This window comes from Zonotrichia leucophrys, chromosome 7, assembly GCF_028769735.1.
Source record: "Zonotrichia leucophrys gambelii isolate GWCS_2022_RI chromosome 7, RI_Zleu_2.0, whole genome shotgun sequence".
Classification (NCBI taxonomy): Eukaryota; Metazoa; Chordata; class Aves; order Passeriformes; family Passerellidae; genus Zonotrichia; species Zonotrichia leucophrys.
The window spans coordinates 14,941,588-14,964,342 of NC_088177.1; the positions used below are offsets into that span (position 1 = coordinate 14,941,588).

Here is a 22,755-nt window from a genome sequence, read left to right on the forward strand (position 1 = left end):
ATAAATTAGAATATGTTTCTTAATAATACAGATTTCATAGTCATTTCAACCAAGACCAAAAGCCTGATGGTTCAATAAAATATCCAGTTGTTTGCACCAGAAAAGAAGCTGGGTTTGGCAAACTCCATATTTAAACCAAGTGCCTCTCTTCTGGAAATTTGATGAATTACATAATGTTGCAAATATCTTAAGCTACAGTAATGTATGAATTTTTTTCATCGTGATCTAATATTTTAATTCAACATGTGCTTGTAATCAGATGTCCTCAACTATATCTTGTTACGATCTTAAAAAAAAATCTGTACATACTTTTGTTTAAAATGCTAGCAGAGAAAAATATTTTGCAGGTTTTAGGCTTTGGGAGATGAAGAGATGCTTTCTGTGTTTTTGCCTACCTGTTTATTGGGAGGAAGCAAAAACTGGCTCACACTACACTGTGGGATTGCTGTTCCAGGATGGATGAAATCCACCAGAGCAAAATCCTGGTGGGTCTTGTCTTCCCAACTGCTCTTCATCCTGCAGTAGCCTCACCCTGCAGTGCTGTCTAGAAAGACTGACTGTAACCCCCACTGTTTCCCCATCACAGCAGCCCTCTGGCTTGAGCTGGCTCCTTCTGAGAAAGCCACTGATTCTTTTTTTATTTTTTTAGTTTTAATCCTGCAGTCTTATCTGGCAAATCTATGCTTATCCAAACTTTCTCTTCTTTCAGTATACCCCTTAGCCATGGACATCTCTAGATTGAAATTCAAGTTTTATTGTTGAGTCCACACCCACTGAGAAGGCAGTCATTGAAAGGTCATTCCTTGAGGCACTGGAGTCGTGCTTTCTGTGGGGTTTTGTGAATATTCCTATTGTAACTTGCATTTCAGCTTCACTGTATTTGTTATAACATCTCCAAGGTACCTGGAAAAGTCTGCTCACTCCTCAGTTTGGGTGCATCTGTAAAGCAGGGATCAAATTCCTAGCAGGAAATGGCTGACTTGATGTGTGTCAGCTGCAACAAAGTTCATTTTCTTCCCAGTGCTGCCTTGGGATTTGGGATGACAATCTTGCTGCTAACAGGCTGCTGCTGCTGCTGAGCAGTGCTGACATTGAGGGTCTGTCAGATTCTCACATTGCCCTGCCAGCACAGGGAGCTGGGAGGGGACAGCCAGGACAGCGGATCTCAGCTGATCCGAGGGACATTCCAGGAGTCATCCTCACACATAAATCTGTGGTGGGAGCTGGCGGGGCCACTGCTCAGGAACAGGCTGGCTGTAGGTCACTGGGGGTGAGCAACTGCGTTCTATGCAACTGTTTTGTATATTAAAATTCTTTTGTTATTATAATTATTTTCTTTTCCTATTCTGTCATCCAATTAATCTTGTATTTTCTTTACCCCCCAGCAGTTCTCCTCCCTGCCCCACTGAGGGGGCTGAGGACTAGGCAAGTGTCTGTCTGGTGTTTAGGGGCTGGGTTAAACAGCAATATGGCAGAAAGAAATGCTCAGACTTTCTCTGATTTTTGTGTAGAGTCACACAGCTTGTTCTCCAGAGGGCAGAGGCTCCTGAATTACAGCGGTGGCTCCTGCAGTCATCACCATCCTCTGCCATTGTCACGTTCCTTTGTGGCAGGGAAGATTGTACCATACCAAACATGCAGAAATATTTCACTGAATTTCTAGAATTGTAGCTATGTTCTTTCGTTATACTTGGTTGGGTTTGTATCAGATTCTTTTCAGTCAGTTGACTGAGGCCAAAAAACAGTTGCTTGCTTGTTTTTTTTCTTTTTCTCTGCACAATCATCCCTGAATAAGGCTGCAGCTTTTTCTGGAGGATGGACAGTAGTATCTCAATCAAGGAGCAAATTACTAATTTTGCAACAGAAACATTTGATAGTGTACCACTCTCTGATATTGAGAACATAACCAAATTTAAGCCAGAGCTTATAGAAAGATGGCTTCTAACTCTACCAGCAAGGAAATGGGGATGTGCACAAAATAAGCATGGGGGAGGGAGTTAAACATGGACTTTTTAGCATCCTGCCCAAACTAGTGTTGCCTGATGCCTTTGTACTTTTCCAGACCTTCCCCCAGCAAAGGATCAAATATGTAATGCCAAGAGCAAGTAGACAGATCAGCAATCAACCTCTCTGGTGTTGTACAATACCATAAAACTTCTCAGTTGTAATATTTGCACCACTCTGCTCAGGCTCCCCTGAGCACTGCACAGCCCATTGGCTCTCATATTGTGCCCTTCCTCTTCTGGCTTTTAGAAAAAGGGAAAACTGCTTTTTGCTCTTTTACTGATCTGGAAGATATTGTCCAGTAATTGCCTCACAGGAATGAGCAGCGAACTCACAATAAAATTTGTCTATGGGTCTACAGCTTCTAAGGCATTTCTATTTCAGCTGTTGAACTGCTGATTTATTTTTACCTTTTCTCATGATTTTTGAAACCATCTAATGCTCTAATTTTTACCTTTTTTTCTCTGTGATATTTGCATACTTCTGTGGAATCTTTTTTCCTTTAGTAGCATTTCTGCATTTCCATTTAAGTTTTGCTTTTCCTTGTGCAATTGTTTTACTCTTTCTGGAATCCTCTCTCAATGAGAAACAACTGCCCAGTGAGTATTAAACCTTCAGTATAGCCTGCATTTCCTGAAAAAGTAATTAAAATATTCATAGGTTATGTGAGTGTTTACCAGCTCAATTACTATGCTGTCTCAGGCAGTTATGGGAGATAAAAGAAAGCCATAGGGGCTCTTATTCTACAACAATAAAAAAAACAGTGCTTCTTTTTAGACTCTCTACTTGCCTTTGCAGAGAAGAAAAATCTTCCATTTTCTTGCTGTTTTGTGGGCTTTGGCTGTGTTGTTTCTAGCTGCAATGCCATGACATTTTCTTTATTATATCTCTGTGTTGCTTGGTACATTCTTCTAGTACTGCTGGTGCTCTCCAGAACCTTTTTAGTGCTGAAAACTTTGAGCTGGTTATTTGTCATAGCCACAAGGAAGCTAGCAGAAGGCAGGGAAGCAGTTTGGGAATTTAATTTCTAGATGAGCTTTCAATGAATGGTTGCCAAACAAATATTGCACTACTGCTTTTGAGAAACCAAGAGAAGATTTCTGTCAATGCTGGCAGTCCTGGGATTTGTTTCTCCCTGAGGACAGCTTAGTTAAGGAAAACAGAACCAACTCTCATTACTCAAATTTAATTAAAATTCAGTGTCTGATATTGTATTATTGTAATCACTCTATATTATTTTAATCACTCTGAAGTGCCATTTTCCTATCATTTTTGAAGTTATTTGTCACTAAGGCAGAACTTCACTAAATGTTATAGCTGACATTTACTTAATGCTACTTCATAAACTACAAATTATTAGCTCATTCACAAAATTAAAGCTGTATTACATGAGGCTATGCCATGTTTCCTGGATAAGAAAATGCCCCCCCACACACACACCTTTTTGTTTTTTTCTTCCTAATATGATTCTACAATGCTTTGAGGAAAGCAAAACCAGGGAAAGAGGTGCAATATCTATGCATGCTCTAAACAGAGTCAAGAGAAGAGAAAAGTATGTCCAACCACTTGCATTAGAGACTCCTCAGTTAACTACCTGACAGCTTGCACTTCAGAGCAGACTTTCCTTTAGTGATTCTCCAGCCCTGGTTTTTACAGAATATTACCTCAGATGGCTCTCTAGTTACATCTCTTTACCAGTGCTCAAAGGACCTGGCTGAGGAAATACTGCACACTTCATAAGGAGATAGAGAGGCAAAGAGACACTTGAAAAGAAAAGAAAAGGTATTTTTCATAATCGAATAATCTTCTCCTTCAACAACCTTATAAACTGCTTATATTAAATGTGGATTATTATACTTGATTAAAATTAGAGATTAAAACTAATTACAAACATAAACCTGTCATCCAAATGTTATTTATTTTGGACATGTGGATAAATGTGCTGTAGAGATATAAAACACAACCACCTTTTCTCCAACATACTGCAGCAAGCCTTCACACTGCAGCTTGAAATTAGCATTATCTATAAGTTCTCTAGGAGAAAGTATGGTAAATTAACCCCTGTTATAGAAATAGTTCATATTTATAGAAATAGTTCACATATTTATAGAAATTCTTTCATACCAGTAAGAAAGAAATCATAGAGTTCCTTCATGGGCAGTAAAAGCAAACAGAAAACATCAGCATGAACCTATCCACTTCCCAGCCCTTACCTCCCCTGCAGGGAAACATGTTTGGACAAGCTGGAAACCTGCAAAGCTCCTGCCCCTTCAGAAGGGGGAAAGGGAAGTTCTTGCTTGCTTCACTACAAATGTAACTTTATGTCTTGTCCAGAAACTGTCTCCTCTTAGTGTTAACTCCCATTGCCACTAGGAATTGGCCAAATCACATTTCACTCTTGAATAAAAGTTTTCTCTGGAGTCTCAAACAAAATATCTATGTGTATTTTCTAGGCCTGCTGATTTCCTTCATACAACAGACACCTATCTGTAAAAGCTGACACAGAAGTTACTTCACAAATACTCCTTTACTCCTGTCTTCAAAATATTTCACAATGCCTTGCAAATGATTTATGCAAACAGCAACCAAACAACAATAAGTACTTCTATTTTTAATTTTCTGGGGACGAACTGATATGGAATGAACACACTGGAAGGAGTTTTACAAAAAGGAAACCACTTACATAGCGAGAAGCATGTATTTAATTAAATGCTTTGCAAAGATACATGAATAAAGCTATGTGCATGACTTTCTTTAGGGAGAGCCCCAGCTGTTTATTTTTTTTTTTAAGGAACAAACAGAAAAACGTGGAGAGCACAGATGCAGTAAAGAAACAAAAAAACCTAAGTAAGTTTGTACCCACATACTTTACAAAATAAAGCATGTTGGAAGTACAAAACATTCTATATACTGAATGACCAACAATTAAATGCACTGTAACATTGTTCTCTCAAACACTGCAAGCCTAACAGCTAAGCTCTGAACATGACATTGACAGCAGGCATCTTTATTTCATCAGCCTTCTAGAGAGTCATTTAGCACCATCACTTTGTTGCCTTTTTTTTTTTTTGCTCTGCCTATCTCCTATCTTGAAATAACAACAGAAGCATAGCACCTTTTAATACCTAAAAGAAAACCAGGAATATTAATTGCATCCCAACTTCCAGAGATGAGGTAGCTCATGCTAAGAAATGATGGAACTTTCCTGCCTTGACAACTCAAGGCCAGCAAGTGAAATTACTGGTGATGCATGTCTGGATGTCAGCTAAAACCAAGGAATTTCTAAACTTTCTTTATTAGCAATTGGTCTGGTATACATGTGAATGGTCTGCAACACACAGAAATTGGCACCATATATAAGACATCTGAATAATTTGATATGTAATGGCTTCTTAGATGGGCAAATATTGGAAAATCAACAAGTATTGGGTTTACGTCATATTTTGAAGATTAAGGATAATTTAATGGAATTACACAGATACATTGTGAGAAGTGAAATCTAGCCTTAAAAGTTAAGATATGGGACACCCCTACTGAAAACTCATATTTACCCCAGTAATATTTTTACTTCATAAATTAACCATGGCTATGGATCACTCTTCTGAGCAGACTTACATAGAAAAGTGCAAGAAAAACAATGCCAAATTAAGATGGTCTTGTCTGAAGAGACTTTCTTTTACAAAAGACACAGCTTTCTGTGAATGTCAACCACAGGAACACAAACTGGGGTACAGGGAGCAGGCATGACTGAAATACAGCCAACGGTTCACAAAAGTGCTCTACTTTTCTGTTATTCAGTATACATCAAAGCAAAAGAAATATTCATTAGAGCTTTTACGTAGTTCCACATTAATTCTATCTATTTTGAATACCTGGAAATATCAAAATAATTTGAAACAAAACCGAGGAAAAGGATTCATATTACTTTTAGGTTTTCATCAATCTTCTTAAAATTGTACTAAACAGTTGGTTTCAATCATTGAAAACAGAAGGTTTGTAAGTAAAATAAATATTCAAAAGGAGGCCGGGCATTTAGAAAGAGCTGTATATACAATGCTGATCCAATATCAGCCATTACTTCAAGAGTCTCAGGATTAACTTCAATCAGTCTAAGTTCATGTTTAACTGCTGCTGTTGCTGGGTAGTGTGTTATATTCCCCCCTTGCTCTTACACAAAGCAAACTGGCCCAATTTCAATTCCAAATTCCTGGTCGGTACTGCCAATGTCCACCGGCGCAATATCGATGATGGGTAAGCGCGCCACGTTCTGTGTTCTGTACTCAAAAACTGTCTTGCCCACGTTCCCATTACGTTTCTGGAGGGAAAAGAAGGGGCAAAAAAATTAAAAATTAGGTCAGGGCTCTGTTGAAACCAGCCTGAAGTGCAGCTGGTGAGTCAGTTGTCTGATTGTTCAGGAGGGTGTCACTGCACCTTTGCTGAGTAACACTGAGCAATGCTGTCTGCACTGCACCTGGGTTATTTTGAAATGTCTCTAATGAGCAGATCTATCAGACTGACACATCAGGTCTGATTTTTCTCTTATGCTATGAAATTCTTCTCTACTGTTCATAATGTGTGCCTTCACCCATAATTGTGGGTTACTTTAAAGCACAGAGAGCACTTAACTTTTTTCAGGTGCAGGACTAGATTTAGGAATATTTGCCAGTATGTCGGTCTTGGCTGAAACTGCCATGTTTCTGAAAAATCTACAACTTCCTGTTTTCTGTGCTCACCACAAAATTTTAGGGAGAGTTTTCCTTTCCAGCTCAGTGAGTTTCCTCCACAGTACTGCTGCAATAATCTTGCCCATCTAGCAGACAAAAGTTTGTGGTTATCTGACCAGTTTGTATGATTCCATTCAGCTCAGAGCTAAACAAGTACTGGGAAATGCAAAATGCAAAGATGTGTATCTCAGTATTGCTCACTAAGAAGGTATTTACAAATAGCCACTAAATAGTGCAGACTTTTATTATGTGAAGCTAGAATTATAACAAAATCCCTGTTTGATCAGTTATGTCTACAATTCATTACAAAATCCTGCAGAATTTTAATTACTTCCTTGTGTGGGTGTTTTCTCTAATTCAAGAGAGAAGTGAAAATGTACAAAAGTCCTTTTGGGCAAAGCCCCCAAACTTACAGAGCAGCTGTCGTGCAGAACAGTGTATCTGAAGCGGCTGTTTCCCTCTGCCTTGATCTCCAGGTCATTGGCCCCTTTCAGAATCACAGCTTTCTTCAGGTTCTTTGTCTGGTCATCCAGGTACCCAACACTGTTTTTGCAAAGGTAGGTGATGTTCTGGGAGGCTTCCTTGGACAGGAGGCGCAGGAATGTCATCTGAGTGACAGCTGTATCCCCGTACACAAACTGTGGAGATAAAGAAATAGGTCAATTAACAGGACACTGAAATTAAGAGTTGGTGAATTTAGAGATATCTGCCATTATTGTCATCTTTCAGACATGACCAGTAGGAGCCTTATTACATAAAATATAAGAGTGGTTTCTTTTGTAATTTGGTGCCAGTTGAGGACAAAGAAATTTAGACGTTCTGTAACAGGAGAATTTTGGAGAATTTTGATCATAATTCTCTGCAACTGCACAAGTCGGAGGAAGTTTGGCCTCCACAGATAATGCCAAGCTTTGGAATGAATTCTGCCTCATTTATGAAAGGGATTCTTACATATGGAATAATGAATTAGAGTAACCTCGAAGCAGGTAAGAAACATCAAGTGCAGAAACCTCTTTTACAATGCACCTGATATATTGCCAATTTATTAACTTGTCTTCCATAGGGTTTGTATTGAATCTAGAAGCAGAACAAACAAAGCTTGATTATTTGGGCCTTATAAATAAGCAAAATTTACATATACTAATCAATTGGCACGTGTTTGACAAATGTTTCATGAAGTGTCAGTGTTTCTGTGAAAAACAAGTAATTTTTCTACAAGTACAACAAATTCTAAAATTCCTGAGATTTTTTTACCCTGTTCATGTAGGTTCCATTTTACTCATGTTTTATGAATCATTGCAACATAAAATACAACAGTCAAGAATGATTAAAAGTTTATACATTTCACTGAAACCAGTGAAGAGAAAATCTTATTCACTGGTACTGTCATAATGTATAAAGAGTGGTACCTCTGTTTAGTAATCTTGGACACATTTATTATTTAGAATCCATAAGGAGTGTGTTTGACTATTGCACAGCTCATACTATTAGTTACCAAATCTGACAGTGTTTCAAAAATACTGATATATTCTTTTTTAGTGTTCCTGAGGATAATTTGTTCCTCCAAAGAACAACTGCCTTGCAAACCTCCTCTGTGTAGCTCTGCAGGCAGCTCAACATCAACTGGGATGTGTTAGGTCATGGCAAGACATCCTGAATTTAGTAATAAATAAAAGCATCTCAAAAAAGCAAACAAAAAAACTAGCTGTTCTCACTGTTAACATTCTGAACTGTTCTTAGTAATCCAGTGGATAACATCATTATTTTTCACACACCAAATACTGAATTTAAAGATAATAATGCTGTATGAAATAACATTTGAAGATATTCTCTGTGCTTTTGATAAACTAGGAATAAAAATGGCAAAAACTAGTTAATAAATTATATACTTCACCTAGGGTAAACTTCTATTATTTGTCATGATCATTAAGCCTAATCTTAGATACCATAGAGGAAAAACCCAGCAGAAAGGTGAGTTAAATTTTATCTGCCTAGAGACTGATGGATTCATCATGGATCAACCTGATCATATGACAGCAATCATACTTTCATTTTAAACAAATTTATAAAGTAATTTTCATAACTTTTATCAGCATAGAGTTTTCTGAAAGGAAGATTAGAATTCAATTAAAACAGCAGGGATCTGGATTATGTATCAGGGTAGAAGTACAGTCATTTAAGACAAGACAGAGATTTAGTAAAAGACTGATAGAGAAGCTGATGTTTTTGTCCAGCAGTGGTCTGCTTTAGCCAGTCCTGCATTAGATGCACTTGCATTGTTTTTTCCCAGCTATTTCCTATCTTTACTATATGATACTAACAATCAATTGATTATAAGCCAGTCAATCAACAGGTATAATATTGTGACTGTGGCAGAACCTGCTCAGAGCAGCAGCAGAAGTTCCAAACCACAAGGCAACAAGCTTCACAGGAGCCAATTTTAAGAGTGACTGTATTTATTTACCTGTGATCCCCTGTTCATATCAAGGCCATACCAAACAGGCTTTAAGTCAGAGGACCTGCTGGCCCACCACGTTTTGCGGGGCACACTGGATGGGTTGGCAGAAATGCAGGTCTCCCCAGTTTCCATGTTGCAGTACACTTTTATAGCATCTTCAACACATCCTTGGTTAGGATCAATCCAATATTCACCTGCAAAGAACATAAAACGTGATTGTGTTACATCACAAAGATTTTTGAAACAGCTGGGAAGACACAAGCAGAATGATGTTGCAGCGGTGCAAAGCAGTGCCCAAGGCCATGCTGGGCACAAGCAGGCTCAGAGGGCCCAGAGCAGAGGTGTGACCACGCACCGCTCCTCTTGGAGGGGTGGCACAGCTTCAGGTCGTCACAGGTGCGCGCTGGGTGCTTCCTGGAGCCATCGGGGCTGCGCATGGTCTCGATCTGGCTGCTCAGAGACTTCAGCGTGGCGTGGACTCCTGGGTCTGTTTTGTTGTGGTCATCGGGGGCTGCTTCATCTTCAGTGAACTCCGGGAGTGGATCCGCCATGGCATCGTCATAGTGTCCCATGATGTCACCGATGGCAGCGGTGAGGTGGCCTGGGGGCCCTGGAGGGCCAGGAGGACCAGGCTCACCTGGTGGGCCCTAAGGTTCAAAACAAGAAGGCAACAGAGGCCCAGTAGAGTAATTACTATGCCAAATTACAGCAAAGCCTGCCACCAAAACAACTCCACAAAACTTCAGGGCTAGTTACCCTAAATCAGCTCATGGTTTGGTGTCTGTAAACCTCAGCCCAGCATGAAGGTCACTGGGCTCAGTGTTAGAGTTTGGGCTGCTCATTTGGAGTGAAGGATCTCCCTAACACATGGCACAGTGGAGGAGGGTGCTGGCAGTCAGGCAGGTGGCTGTGCTCTCTCTCTGGGACTGCCAGCTTTGAACCACTGCTGGCCTGTGCTTGGGCCTGAGGGTTTAGGACCCAAGTGGCCAAACAGTCATGTTGGACCATACATCCAACAGGATCCAGTAAGCCACCCACAGAACTACATCCAGCTCAGCCTAAGAAGAGCACAGGTGGATGAGGCTAGGATCATTCAGATAAAACTGGGATCATCCCAGCTTCAGAAGATGAAAATAAGTAAGAAATTAACCCTTTCAATACAGTTACCCTGGATGTCTGTTGGAGAAATTACCATATTTTATGGTATGAGTGAAATTTTATCTGTCTTCACCTCATAGATGTTCAAGAAAATAATGTGATGGACTATAAAAAAGAATCTGATTATTTGAAGATAACTTTTCCCCCCATATTCCCATCAATTTACCTCAGGTCCAGCCTCTCCCACAGTCCCTCTAACACCAGGAGGCCCAGTTGGCCCAAGTGGACCAGGACTTCCATCTTTTCCAGAAGGACCAACTGGACCTGGGGGACCCTAGAAAATATAGGAGACAGATAGAATGTATTTTAGCATTTAGTAACAAAGCAGCCCATTATATGCAGTACCTTGTCAGGAACCATCTGATTATGTCTGCCTATTACCAAGCTTTTAAAAATCACCTTTTTTCTTCTTCTGTAAAAGTAAGAAGGGAGTTTAAAAGCTGCTCTTCTCAACTGAATCACCTTAGATAATACAACTTAGTTCAGCTGTATATCTTTCTCTATAACCATTCAAGTGGGATAAGTTTCATATTCCAGATGCTGTGCAGACAGGAGTAGCTTCTGTACACCCTCAGGCTCAGAGGTAGATGTAGATGCCTCCCTTGGATGTTCCCAAGGGACAGTATTTCTCCTTTATTTCTGAGTAAATGGCATGCATGGGGGATGAGTGGCAGAGCTGCAGCAAAAGTGTCTGTAAGAGACTGCAGCCTTCTAGTCAACCTGAGCCAACATTTTTAGCTACAAAAATCTACACTCATGACAAAGCTTTACTATATTAAACAAGGTGATGTCTCAGCAAAAGATTTTAGACCATATGATATCAAAGTCAATAAAATTCATTGAAATCCAAGTGATGCAGAAATAGACAACTGAGCAAGAAAAAAAAAACAAGCCCCAAGCAAGAAAAACCTTAAAAGTTGTACTCACCCGAGGACCAAATGGGCCTGGAATGCCAGGACTGCCCTGTTCACCAACTGGACCCTAAACAGAAGAAATTATTGTGTCATTGTGCCATTTACAGCATGTTACTTTAGTTTTAAGGCATTAGTTTGTGATACACACAATTTGGTATGAATAGGATTAAAAGGTACATAAACAATGGGTGGTACCTTTACCTTAATCCCTTAGTAACCTTATTAAATTTACTGGTGCTTGGCTGTAAAGCTGTTTCTCTAGAAAAGCCCAGGTTTTAACGTACTTATAATCAGAGTGGCTCACAAGAGAGTAAATGACAGCTCTATCACCAAGTGAAAAGATAATTTTGGTGTCAGGATTTTCCTGTGCATTGAAACTTCCAACATTTTCACAGCACCAGTGAATAAATGTATAAATGTTAAAAAAAAGGCAAGTTTTCCATGATATTTCCGTTAAATTGACAATGAAATCCTAAAGTTCTTGAAAATATTAGAAAGAAATGCTCTCACAGTCCTTTTGGGATTTTGGACTGGGTTCCTTGACTCTAATGAATTCAAACACTGCCAAAAATCATTTCACACTCTAAATTGCTTATCTCAAACTACCAGCTTTTTTTACCATCTTGTGCTGACAGGTCATTAACTGTAAGGGATTGGCCTTGCAAAGGGAACAAGAATAGAACACACATCTTGCAACAACAGGTTTAACTCCTTATGTAACAGCATTTTAAAATTGCATAAAAAATATTAGCAAGTACAGACACCAGGCCATTCAACCACCTTGTGGGGAAAAAATTACTAGTTTGCTTTATTTTCCACTTTAAATAACTATGTTCCTGATACACCATTTTAGTACCAAGCAAATAAGATTACAGTAAAAACAGAACAACTTACAGGAGGGCCAGGAAGGCCTTGAAGTCCAGTGAAACCCCTGTGTCCTTTCTGGCCCCTATCACCTCGATCTCCATTGTCACCTTTGTCACCACGAGGTCCTTGGGGACCCTGTAAATATCAATGATGAAATGTAAAATTTTGGGGAAAAAAAAACAGGGAAAAAACCCTCCAACCTCAAAACTCCCTCATTTGATTTTACACACTGGAGACTCAGACCTCCTTCCCTTTTAAAGATGGAAAAGATGATGATGAGGCAGCTCCAACAATCTTAATTTTTTACCAAAGAATAAGTAAATAATTACAGAAAACTGTGCTGTGCTTACATACAGTTGTAGCAAATTTACTCTACTTATCTACATAATACAGTAAAAAATCCATGGAGCTGTACTGATGATAATAAGTAATTTAGAAAACCAATTTTTTAAATATCAATGTATTTCTTCACCTTACAGTATATGGCAGATGATTTTTGTTAATGAGATTGAAATATTAAGGATTTCTCACAGACTCATTATGATAAAGCATATTTTTAGTATTAAATCATCCAGGCTGCATCTTTACTTCTCACAGCTTCTTTCACCTTCACTATGATTAAAGTACAAGTGAAGCTACATTCCCTAACTACAGACAACACCCAGTCAGCACAAATACCTTGTTCCTATTACCGTCACAATTTCCTTGTTAGCTTTGATAATTGCAAACTTCTTACAGTAATTCAAGAATCATTGCAAAATGTGGCTGCTGTTTTCAATTCTATATTTCTCAGCCCAAATTACATGCTAAATATCTCAATGCCAGATTCCAAATAGTTTATCTATGGCATCATTATCACTAACTACTCAATAAACTTTACTGTCTCGCAAATGACATCTGCTTAGGGACAGGACAGGATAACATTGTTTTGAATTTCCCAAGTTTGCAATTAATTTTCTGTTCTAGGCTTGGATTGTAAAAGACTTATGTAACATAAAAAAGAGGAGTTTTGTTTATTTTCCTTTTCAGACTGAAGTTGGAAGTTCATGACTTGAATTAAGGCTTTTTAATGGGAACAGGTGATTTTGTTGTATTTCTGCCATTTTTATCCAAAAACATCCTTTTTTGTTAAGTAATCGTTTCCTTACCCTTATTTAGACCAGACTCCAGCCATTTGCTAACTCAGGTCCTACCATTATCCAGACACTAACATGCTCCAAATAAAGAGGCTTCCAAAGCACTACTGGAGTATCCAAACACAAATATCCAAATCTGTGCAGCTTTGCAGCTCAGAACTACCTGCACCCACAGCGCAAGGTGAAGCCCTGCTTGGCATTCTCATTTGGGCTGAATTCCTCACGCACTTTGTGGTGTCTCACACAAAACCTTAGTGACCATGGGCAACTTACAGGCAAACCTCTCTTTCCTGCACGGCCTGGGGGACCCATGGGACCTCGAGAACCCTACAAAGATTGCATACAGAAAGAATGTGAGACAATGTATGAAAACCATACACAATAGTTTTTTATAAACAAAATATTTTTTGAAAAAGCATCACTTACAGTTTCACCTCTTTGACCTGCATCTCCTGGAGGGCCAACAGGACCCGGAGTTCCTGGACCTCCTGGAGAACCTGGTAAGCCTGCAGGGCCAGGTTCACCACGATCACCCTGCAAAGCAGAATTTCAACTGTTTATCTAAAGAGGACTGGCCTGGACCAATGCAATAAAACTGTAGCACTGCCAGTCTACTTTCGAGCAATTGCAACCTACAAAGGTATTCCTGCTGCAAGAACTCAAGTCTGAGTTTGTGGAAGCAGATGTTCTTAGCCTCTTAGCCAGGCATCCTCAGCTTTGAGAGGTACTATATTCAAAGCTGGGATACACTTTCAGAACAAGCTCTCCATCAGGTTAACTGAATGAAAAGAAAATCTACAATAAGTCAAGAATAAAATGAGGGTTTGCAGAAGAAAATTAAGAAGAGAATATATTCTTACACGTTCTCCAACAGCTCCATCTCGTCCAGGAGTACCATCATTACCAGCAGGTCCCTGGAGTTATGGAATAAAATAGAGCTATTGATTAACTCTGTAATCCTGCATTTCTAGAAGAATTAGAAAGTTGTTCTCCACTTCTAACTTCAAGTCAAGGAGAATGACCATGTCTTTTCTTGCATGCTACAATGCTGTAATACTTACTTCTGGACCAGCTTCACCTACAGGCCCAGTGGCACCTGACTGGCCAATAGGTCCTGGGGGACCTTTGTCACCAGGTGGCCCTGTGGGACCCTGCTTTCCTGGAGTACCCTAAAAAAAGATGACAAATATCATATTAAAATTTTAATCACAAAACAAAGAAAGCACTAAAAACCTGCTGCCTGCCAAACTACTACTGCCAGACTGAAATACTATCTACATTTGTGGATGGAAAAAAACCTTTATATTTAAAGAAAAGGTTCTTACATAATTTGAATATATTTAATATACTTTGTATTTTTAAGAAGTTACTGATAAATCAGTAAGTCTGATGTCATTATCTGCAATAGGTATGGTGTTTTAGATTTCAGATAAAAATAATGAAGTTTGAAATACATAACATGTTTTTTCTGTCTCAACACCAACAAATCTTGTTAGCTTTGTAAAATTTCTGGCCGACTTTAGCTATAAAGTGACTTCATGGATCCAGTGGTAATGACAGATCCTCCATATCAATCTTTTTACTAATGGATTTAATACTATTTAATGGCTTGATCTACTGGTTCAATATGCCATCCAACAAATATCTAAATCCTACATGAATGCAAAGAGAGCTCAAGTGGCAATTTGGAAGGCTGTAGTTCACAATTTATGAAACAGTGCTTGCAGAGTATTTACTCATATTCTAGTGACATTTGGGTACCTAAATGAGAGTGTGGGGTTGTTGTTTTCAGGGACCAAGTTTTAAGTCAAATAGAAACATTTTACACAAGAGCCTTAATGTTATTATTCACTTACTCTTAATTCAGGTTCAGACTTTCCATTATGGCAGAAACTAAAAGGAAGTAAACCTTCCATCCCATGCATCTGAACGAGATTAAGTTCTTTATTATTCTCTCTCTATTCACTCCTGCAACTGGAGTTTTCCAGCTTTCTCCTCATGCTAAGGAGCAAATCCCACCCAGAAAATCGCAGGCTGATGGCACATGGCTTGGTGGTCACTTACTGCAGGCCCTGGCAGCCCAGGCATGCCTCTCTCCCCTCGCTGTCCTGGCATTCCAACAATTCCTCTTTGACCCGTAGTTCCTGCTGGGCCAGGGGGGCCATCTGGGCCCTGAAATCCAGAGGAGGAAGCAATGTCACTGTCATGTCAGCAGCAATGGGCAATGAGAGTGAGCCTGGAGCTGGTGGAGGGACAGTCAAGGGACTTACCGGCTGCCCGTCGTCCCCTGGGTCACCCTTGTCCCCAGGGCCACCAGGAGGCCCAGTTGGCCCTCGATCTCCCACACGGCCATGAGAACCAGGATCACCACGGAGACCTGGGGGACCTTCTTTTCCTGGCTCACCAATAGGCCCAGCAGGCCCTGGGGCTCCCTGAAAAAATGAAAACACATCATCATATTGGGCCCTTTTCTGACCAGGACAATAAAATTCTAAGGACTGTGTTTCAATTAGCTATAAATTCATGCTCTGAGGCTAACAAATGAGAATGAGCTAAAAGCTATTATCATCTCTTTTATGATCAAATGAATGAAATTAAATAAATATCAAATTATGTCCAAGTTCCACCCATGTCCCCCCTCAATTTTCAAATCCCAACTCGCTTCTTTAAAAGACACTTTTGTTTGTTTCTCTCTTTTTTGCTTTTTTCTTTCACCTCAATACTAGAATACTTACCCTTGCCCATTCTTTCTACCATAATCAAGCTAAAGTTTGTATCCAAACTTTTCATTTCCATGGCACAAATTAGTGTTTCAACAGACCTTTGTTCATTTCTCAAATACTTTTATAAGACTTCATGTGCACATTAAGTTTTCCATAAACTTCACATTTGATAACCTTACAATGACTGCAAGTTGGTTTTTTTCATCATAACATTAAAAGGCATATGAAGCATGACACAGTTCTCTGTGTGGTCAACCCTCAATTTGATCCACAGCTAGTATTTATTTATAGTGTTTCTGCAACTGTTTGAACAGAAGAGATTTTGTGTTTGTGGGTTTGAGTTTATTTTAATGGAACTTAGGAGTAACTCCACCAAATAAAAGAATCCAGTAGAGACTATTTCTTTTCCAAAAACTGTGATAATTTCACTCACCACTAAAAGGACAAAAGGTAAAATATGGAGGAAAATATAAGTTGGGGTTTTTTATTCCTTTAAGCAATTAAGTCATTGGAGCAATCTGAGCAGCAATTTGAAAGCCTACTTAACCCAATGGAAAGCCTTGGACCAATATCAGGCATTGGACCAAGCTGAAGACTAATGAGCTTTACTTAATGATACAAACAATCAGTCAGTGCTGACAAACTGTTCTCTTCAATAGCATCAGCCATAAACACTGGCTCACCTTTCTTGCTTTATTTAACCTTCAGATTCTTGGTGACCATTTTATAAAACATACCTACTAGGAAAATCATAATTAACTTACAGTAGGTCCTGGAGGCCCAACTCTTCCAGCAGATCCTGGGAATCCAGTAGCACCCTAAAAAAAAGCCCCTTTTTAATGCCATCTTTATCAAAAGAAACACAGCACTAGTTACCTCAAATGTTCTTGGCTGAATTATTGAGCAAATTATATTTACATACTTAAAAAACAAGCTGAGATAAGGAATAATACACACATTACATAAAATTTCAGTATTAGATAATCTGCAGCCAAGTCTCAAACATAATGTCTACTTACAGGTGGACCCTGAGTTCCTCTACCACCTTTCAGACCCGGAACACCTGGAGGGCCCTAAAAGGAAAGGAGAAAGAGAGGGATGATAGTGAACACCCAGAATTTTTTTAAGTTAACAAGATCAGCCCATGTCACTGGTTCTGAGAGGATTTTATTTGTACTTACTGGGGGACCATGAGACCCAGCAAGACCCTGTGGTCCTGGAGATCCAGCATCTCCTTTCTGTCCAGGTTCTCCAGGTTCACCTTTGACACCAGGCTGACCATCAGGGCCCTATAAGAAAAATTATTTAGAAGAAACATTAGGGCAGGCAACACCAAATCTTTCCTAACAAAATAATTCTGTAGAGAATTTTTTAAAGGGTAAAAATAAAAATACCGGGGGTAAAAATCAGTCCAGAAAACACTGTATTTGTTTAACAATTCAGCATGGTCATTAGAAAGCCACATATTACATTTTCTAAACATTCTGTGAAGCCAGTATTTCCATTTTAAATATTTTACCTCTCTAGCTCACATTTTTCTTCTCTTTAGATTTTCTATTTTCCTCAGCAGTTACAAAACAAACATTGTCTTTTTTTCCCATCAAGGGAAGCAGGTGCAAGACTGTGAAAGGGATCCTGAAGCACAATACTTAGGCTGTGGGAAAGCTTAGGGTATTCCAGTCCATCTGGTCTATCACCTTATTTCAGCCTTCACTATTCATGGCTTTGCTACCTTCAGTAGACACATTTTAACTTCCCTTATATTAATCTCAAAGGAACAACATAACATGCTAATGAAAATATGAAATCTGTTGAGCAATTACATAATCCTAACAAGAAAACCACTTTTTAGCTGTCTAGGGTGCTTATTGGCCCTTTCCTTCACTTGATATACTGATGGGAGAAAGAACAGCTCTTTTTGCAGCAAAAATAAGACTCCTGATCCAGAACACCACAATATTATTCATAATAAAGGAAATTAAGTGTGTCAAAGCATGAGGAAAGGAAACTCATTAGCGTTCAAAACACATACCGGGGGGCCAGCAAAACCAACAGCACCAGTTGGGCCATTCTCTCCTCGGGAACCCTGGGCAGAAAAATTGAAATAGCTGTATTTAAAAACCATCTTTCTACAGATAGTATCAGTTACAGTTCAATATACCAGAAAGGATGCTAACTATTTACCATCATAAGTGTCATTATACTTTTGTTCTATTAATCAGAATCAAATGAACTTTTAATCATAAAATAAAGGATGTTAGCTATGATGTTAAAAGCTGCCATGTGTTCAAGACTATATTGAGCTTTCAGAATTCAGAGATGGAAGGCACAGGTGAGTATTAAAACAGCATTGGGAGAAATTCTGGTCACAACCCACCCCTTTCAGAGATGGCCAAAGAGCACACACTACATTCAACCTACCACTCCAGTCACACTGGGGAAAAAACACAGTAGTTCAAAGATGTACTCTTCTATAAGGTCACAACAGGCTTTGACTGAGCTTTCCACTTAACATTTGCTTGGAAAAGAAGTAGCTGGAGGCTGCCAACTCCAGCACTCCCTAAAAGGGTGGAAGCTGCTCCAAGTTATACTGGAAATAAGAGTGTTCTGATTTATGACAGGGACATAATCAATTTCAAGCAGTGTGAAGGATCTAGAAGGGCTGAGCCTGCCTCTAATTCCCTAATTGAAGTCAACCCTTAAAATACTTCAAATCACTAATAGATGGAAGATGACAAGAGTTACATAACTGGATGAACTAAGAATTACCTCTGTGCTTTGCCCATTAAATATTTGTTTATGTGCAGTGGTATCTGCTAGGGGCATGCTTTTAAAAACATTGACACAATTACAAGTGGTGGCATCGTTTCAGGAGTGAGGTAAGTGAGGGTGACTCTATAAAGTTTGCCCTAAAACAAGTATAGGTCACAGGAAGAAAATCTGGTAATACTTTTGCAAGTGCACAGCAACAAGTCAGAACTTCACACTTGGCTACAGAGAAAGGGAAAGAAAAAGGGGAAAATATATCAGCAAATAAGAAAAATGCCTGGAGTTTGGATCAGCATTAGGTATTGTTAACTTATACCAGCCAAAAAAAATTATGTTTACTCACAGGGTTTCCACGGGAACCAGGAGGACCAACTAGACCTCGAGGACCTGGTTCACCCTTAAAATAAAATGAAAGAATTTTATTTCCCAAGTAACCAACTTGTGTGGTCATTAAAATGCTAATGAAGTCTGATAATATTAAGGAACTTCAGTAGAGAAAGGAATAAAAATCTTTTATATAAAAATTTACCTTTTCACCAGTGGGACCTGCTGGACCCATTGGGCCTATTGGACCAGGGAGACCCTTTTGAACAAATTAAGATGAAAGTAAGTTAGAAAAGTGATGCTCCAGAAAAGACAGTTTAAAACTCCTCATATATTACCATTCCCTTTTTCATTCCTTTGAATTCTTCTTTATCTCTGGAAACATCTTTAATCTTCTTTATCTAAAATTAACTTGCATTTCCTCTCCCAACGACCAAACTGCCCACAAAAGATCTGCTTTCCTTCGTTCCCTCTTTCTTCTCTAAGTTCATAATCTGCTTTATGCAGTATTCATGAATAAGGCAAATGATATAAAAAAATAAACAAAATCCCCAGCTTTATTTTATTCTCTCAAAAAGGAATCAAGTCTTTTTTTCCCACCTGCACAGTGCTCTGTTTCTTTTATGTTAGTATTTCACTTCTTAAATAAAAGTATCCATCATTTTTTCTGAAGATTCATTTCAATTTTACAAACGATGCAAAAATGTCCTTTATCTCTTCATAAGGCAGGCAAATATGTTGCAAACTCTCCTTCCAAACCCACCAACTCCACAGCTCACCATTACTTCACCTGTTCATTAACTACCATAAGCTCTAAATATCCCTTACAATGACTAAGAACTGCTCTGTATCTTTGGATAATGTTTGATTTAGATAACCAATTCCAGCTCACACATGATAACTTTATTAGAGCTTCTGTATAATAGGGTTTCTCAAAAAAAAAATTCCTCTTTAACAATAAATGTAGTCTAGACAGGATCCTTGTATTTTGACTGTACCTCAGATTTCCAAATGCTTAGCAGCTAGTACTCCAACTGGTTTGCACAACCCAAGAATCTCAGATATATTCTCAATTCATGTAAAAAGTAACTTGAATAACTTCTGGGAAGGAAAAATGATCAGTGCACACAAAGAAAACTAGTGCAAGTGAGATTATTTGACAGTTGGTCTGTGCAGCAGAGTGTGTGCAATGTGTCTTGAACACAGCTTGAGTAGACTAAGGATTTTATTAATGCAATGGAGATTCAAAACTTCCTAAAAGTGCCAGCAACTTACTGCTTCTGCGAAGCTTAGTACATTGACAAGAATTTTCACCTGTGAAATTCAGGATAGATTTCACCTGTGAAATTCAGGGCAACTCAATGGAGACAAGGAGGAGGAGTCTTAGTCCAAAACTGAGATATGGAAGATCTGTCTGCTCATTTGTTCATTTTTTTTACTAGAGTCAACTTAGACAAATCCCAAATCAACTGCGAATCCTTTCCATTGAGCTCTTAACTTGCATTACTGATGATACCAAATAGGGGCTTGGAACACAGACACCCCAAAACGTTTTGCACAGCAGTTTTGAAAAACCTGAAGATTTGGAGGGTGAGGTAATGACTGTAAGTGTATGATATACCATGACAACACTTCATAGTGCTTAACTCCACAAGCTGAGTCCCCTAGCACAGTAAACAAACAGTGTGTGAAGAGCAGGTCTAAAGAGAAGGACAGATTTACTTACTCTTGCCCCATCGTTGCCAGCTGTACCTTCAGCGCCTTTCTCACCTACACCGCCCTATGGAAAACACCCAGAAAGTCACAGTTATGGCATGGAATGCTCTGCAGGCCATTCCCTGGAACAACTGCAGTGTTAAGGGACAGGTGATGCTACTCAGGAGGACAGCAATAAACACACTTACTCTATCACCCTTAGGGCCAGGTGTTCCAGCGATCCCTCTCTCTCCAGGCATGCCCTGAAGGCCTGGTGGTCCTGGATCTCCAGGTGTCCCACTAGGGCCTGGGCTTCCCTGGAACAAAAGACAAGTTGTTGCCTATTCATCTGAGAAGCATCTTTGTCTCCAGGCTGCAGAACATGTTGTGCCTGTGTTGAAGTCTCTGAGGTACAGTTTTAAGTAATAATTTTATCTGAAATTTGGACTTTATTCACATCCAAATACTTTTCTTTTCCCATTGTGTTACTCAGGAAGTTCAACTGTAATACCATAGTTCTTCCAAATACATTCATATTTAATCAGTGGATACTGGAGATGAAAACAGACAAAAAAAGAAGCTTGAGAATCTTTCTGCCTTGACCTTGATGTCACATAGGTTTAGTATAGAAACTAGGTACAGGCAGAAGTTGCCAGGGGCAGAGATGCTCGTGTCTATTACAGGTCTCACATAACTAGCACTCCCTGCTTGACCTGACTTTGCTGGCCTGGTCACATCCACAGCAGGTACACGCATGCAGGCATGAAGCTTTCAGCATTTCCTTTTAACTGCTTAGCCCTGCCAAGTGTCTTTGTGTAAACTGGTATGGCTCTTACAACATTGCTAGAAGGTTTTCTGCAGCCCAGAAATGGCTTTGCCCAGTTCTACAGTACTCAATTCTCAACACTTAAGTATGTTGCAAGTCTTTAATATTGTTATAACTGGAATTGTGTGTCCTTCCTTATACAATGGAGATGCCTTCATATTTATAATTACAAATCTCTCTTATGTTCATGCAAATTATCAAAATTATACATCACATCACTGCAGCAATGCAAATCTCTACTCAGTTTACCTTTGGGCCATCAGGACCATGGCCTCCAGCCATCCCCTTTTCACCCTGGAGACCTGAGGCACCTGGTTCTCCCCTTTCCCCTGGATTGCCACGTTCTCCCTACAAAATAGAAGATTGTAATTTATTTACAAGGCAGGGTAGAATTCTGGTAGACAAAATCCTAAATACACCATAAGTGCAGCAGAGCCTGTGAAAAAATTCTAGAAGAACTGATTAAATAATAACTAGCTTTATGCTTTTGCTGTTAGAGGTGGGGGAAATATGTTGCTCAGCAAACTAAAAACTCTCAATTCACAGCATAAACCAAATCATCTAGCAGGTAGTACTCAACACCACTTCAGGAGCTACAAAATCATTAAAGGTGGTAGATTTTACATAAACTATCTTAAAACATATCCATATTTAAAACCATTTTGTTCTTTTTGTTGGTGGGGGAAAAGGTCAAATACTGACTTTAGCTGTTAAAGTCTATGGCATGCATCAACTTCCAACCTCAGAGAACTGTTATGGATATTAAACCGTAAAAGAAAACACTTACCCTAGGGCCCAATGGACCAACAGCTCCAGGATCTCCAGGCACGCCCTAAGAACAAAACTCAGCATTAGAATGAAATCATTATTCATAACTTTATAGTTATGAATATTAGAGACAAACATATTTATTTGCAAAGTACTGTGAATGTAGATGGCCAGTTCTAAATCCTATCTGTCAATGACAAGAGGTGATAATCCAACTCAGTCCAAGAACACAGATTCTCATAATTATTTTATGGCAAAGCAGTTCTTAGACAGCTTGCAGACTACATCAATCAGTATTTTGAAACAGAATGGGAAATTCAATTAGAAAGAGAAGAAAACATAAAACTACTTTCTAAATTGTATTTTTTTAATGTTATGTTACACATACA

At 39.1% G+C, this 22,755-nt stretch overlaps 1 protein-coding gene across 2 annotated transcripts in view; it reads right to left on the reverse strand.

Annotated features, from left to right (window-relative positions):
• Positions 1–5,078: 5,078 nt before the first annotated feature.
• The window catches only part of COL5A2 (collagen type V alpha 2 chain), a 96,494-nt gene continuing 78,817 nt past the window's right edge, over positions 5,079–22,755 (reverse strand). For both annotated transcript variants that reach the window (XM_064717872.1, XM_064717870.1), the window contains exons 32-54: positions 22,386–22,430; positions 21,848–21,946; positions 20,982–21,089; positions 20,804–20,857; positions 19,283–19,336; positions 19,097–19,150; positions 18,017–18,070; positions 17,166–17,273; positions 17,004–17,057; positions 16,749–16,802; positions 15,532–15,693; positions 15,326–15,433; positions 14,323–14,430; positions 14,122–14,175; positions 13,688–13,795; positions 13,535–13,588; positions 12,153–12,260; positions 11,272–11,325; positions 10,511–10,618; positions 9,542–9,833; positions 9,193–9,380; positions 7,142–7,366; positions 5,079–6,319 (exon numbers count right to left, since the gene is read on the reverse strand). In XM_064717872.1, coding sequence (XP_064573942.1) covers positions 6,173–6,319; positions 7,142–7,366; positions 9,193–9,380; positions 9,542–9,833; positions 10,511–10,618; positions 11,272–11,325; positions 12,153–12,260; positions 13,535–13,588; positions 13,688–13,795; positions 14,122–14,175; positions 14,323–14,430; positions 15,326–15,433; positions 15,532–15,693; positions 16,749–16,802; positions 17,004–17,057; positions 17,166–17,273; positions 18,017–18,070; positions 19,097–19,150; positions 19,283–19,336; positions 20,804–20,857; positions 20,982–21,089; positions 21,848–21,946; positions 22,386–22,430 — 2,400 coding nt within the window. In that variant the 3' untranslated portion in view covers positions 5,079–6,172. The remainder of the gene's footprint in view (positions 6,320–7,141; positions 7,367–9,192; positions 9,381–9,541; positions 9,834–10,510; positions 10,619–11,271; positions 11,326–12,152; positions 12,261–13,534; positions 13,589–13,687; positions 13,796–14,121; positions 14,176–14,322; positions 14,431–15,325; positions 15,434–15,531; positions 15,694–16,748; positions 16,803–17,003; positions 17,058–17,165; positions 17,274–18,016; positions 18,071–19,096; positions 19,151–19,282; positions 19,337–20,803; positions 20,858–20,981; positions 21,090–21,847; positions 21,947–22,385; positions 22,431–22,755) is intronic.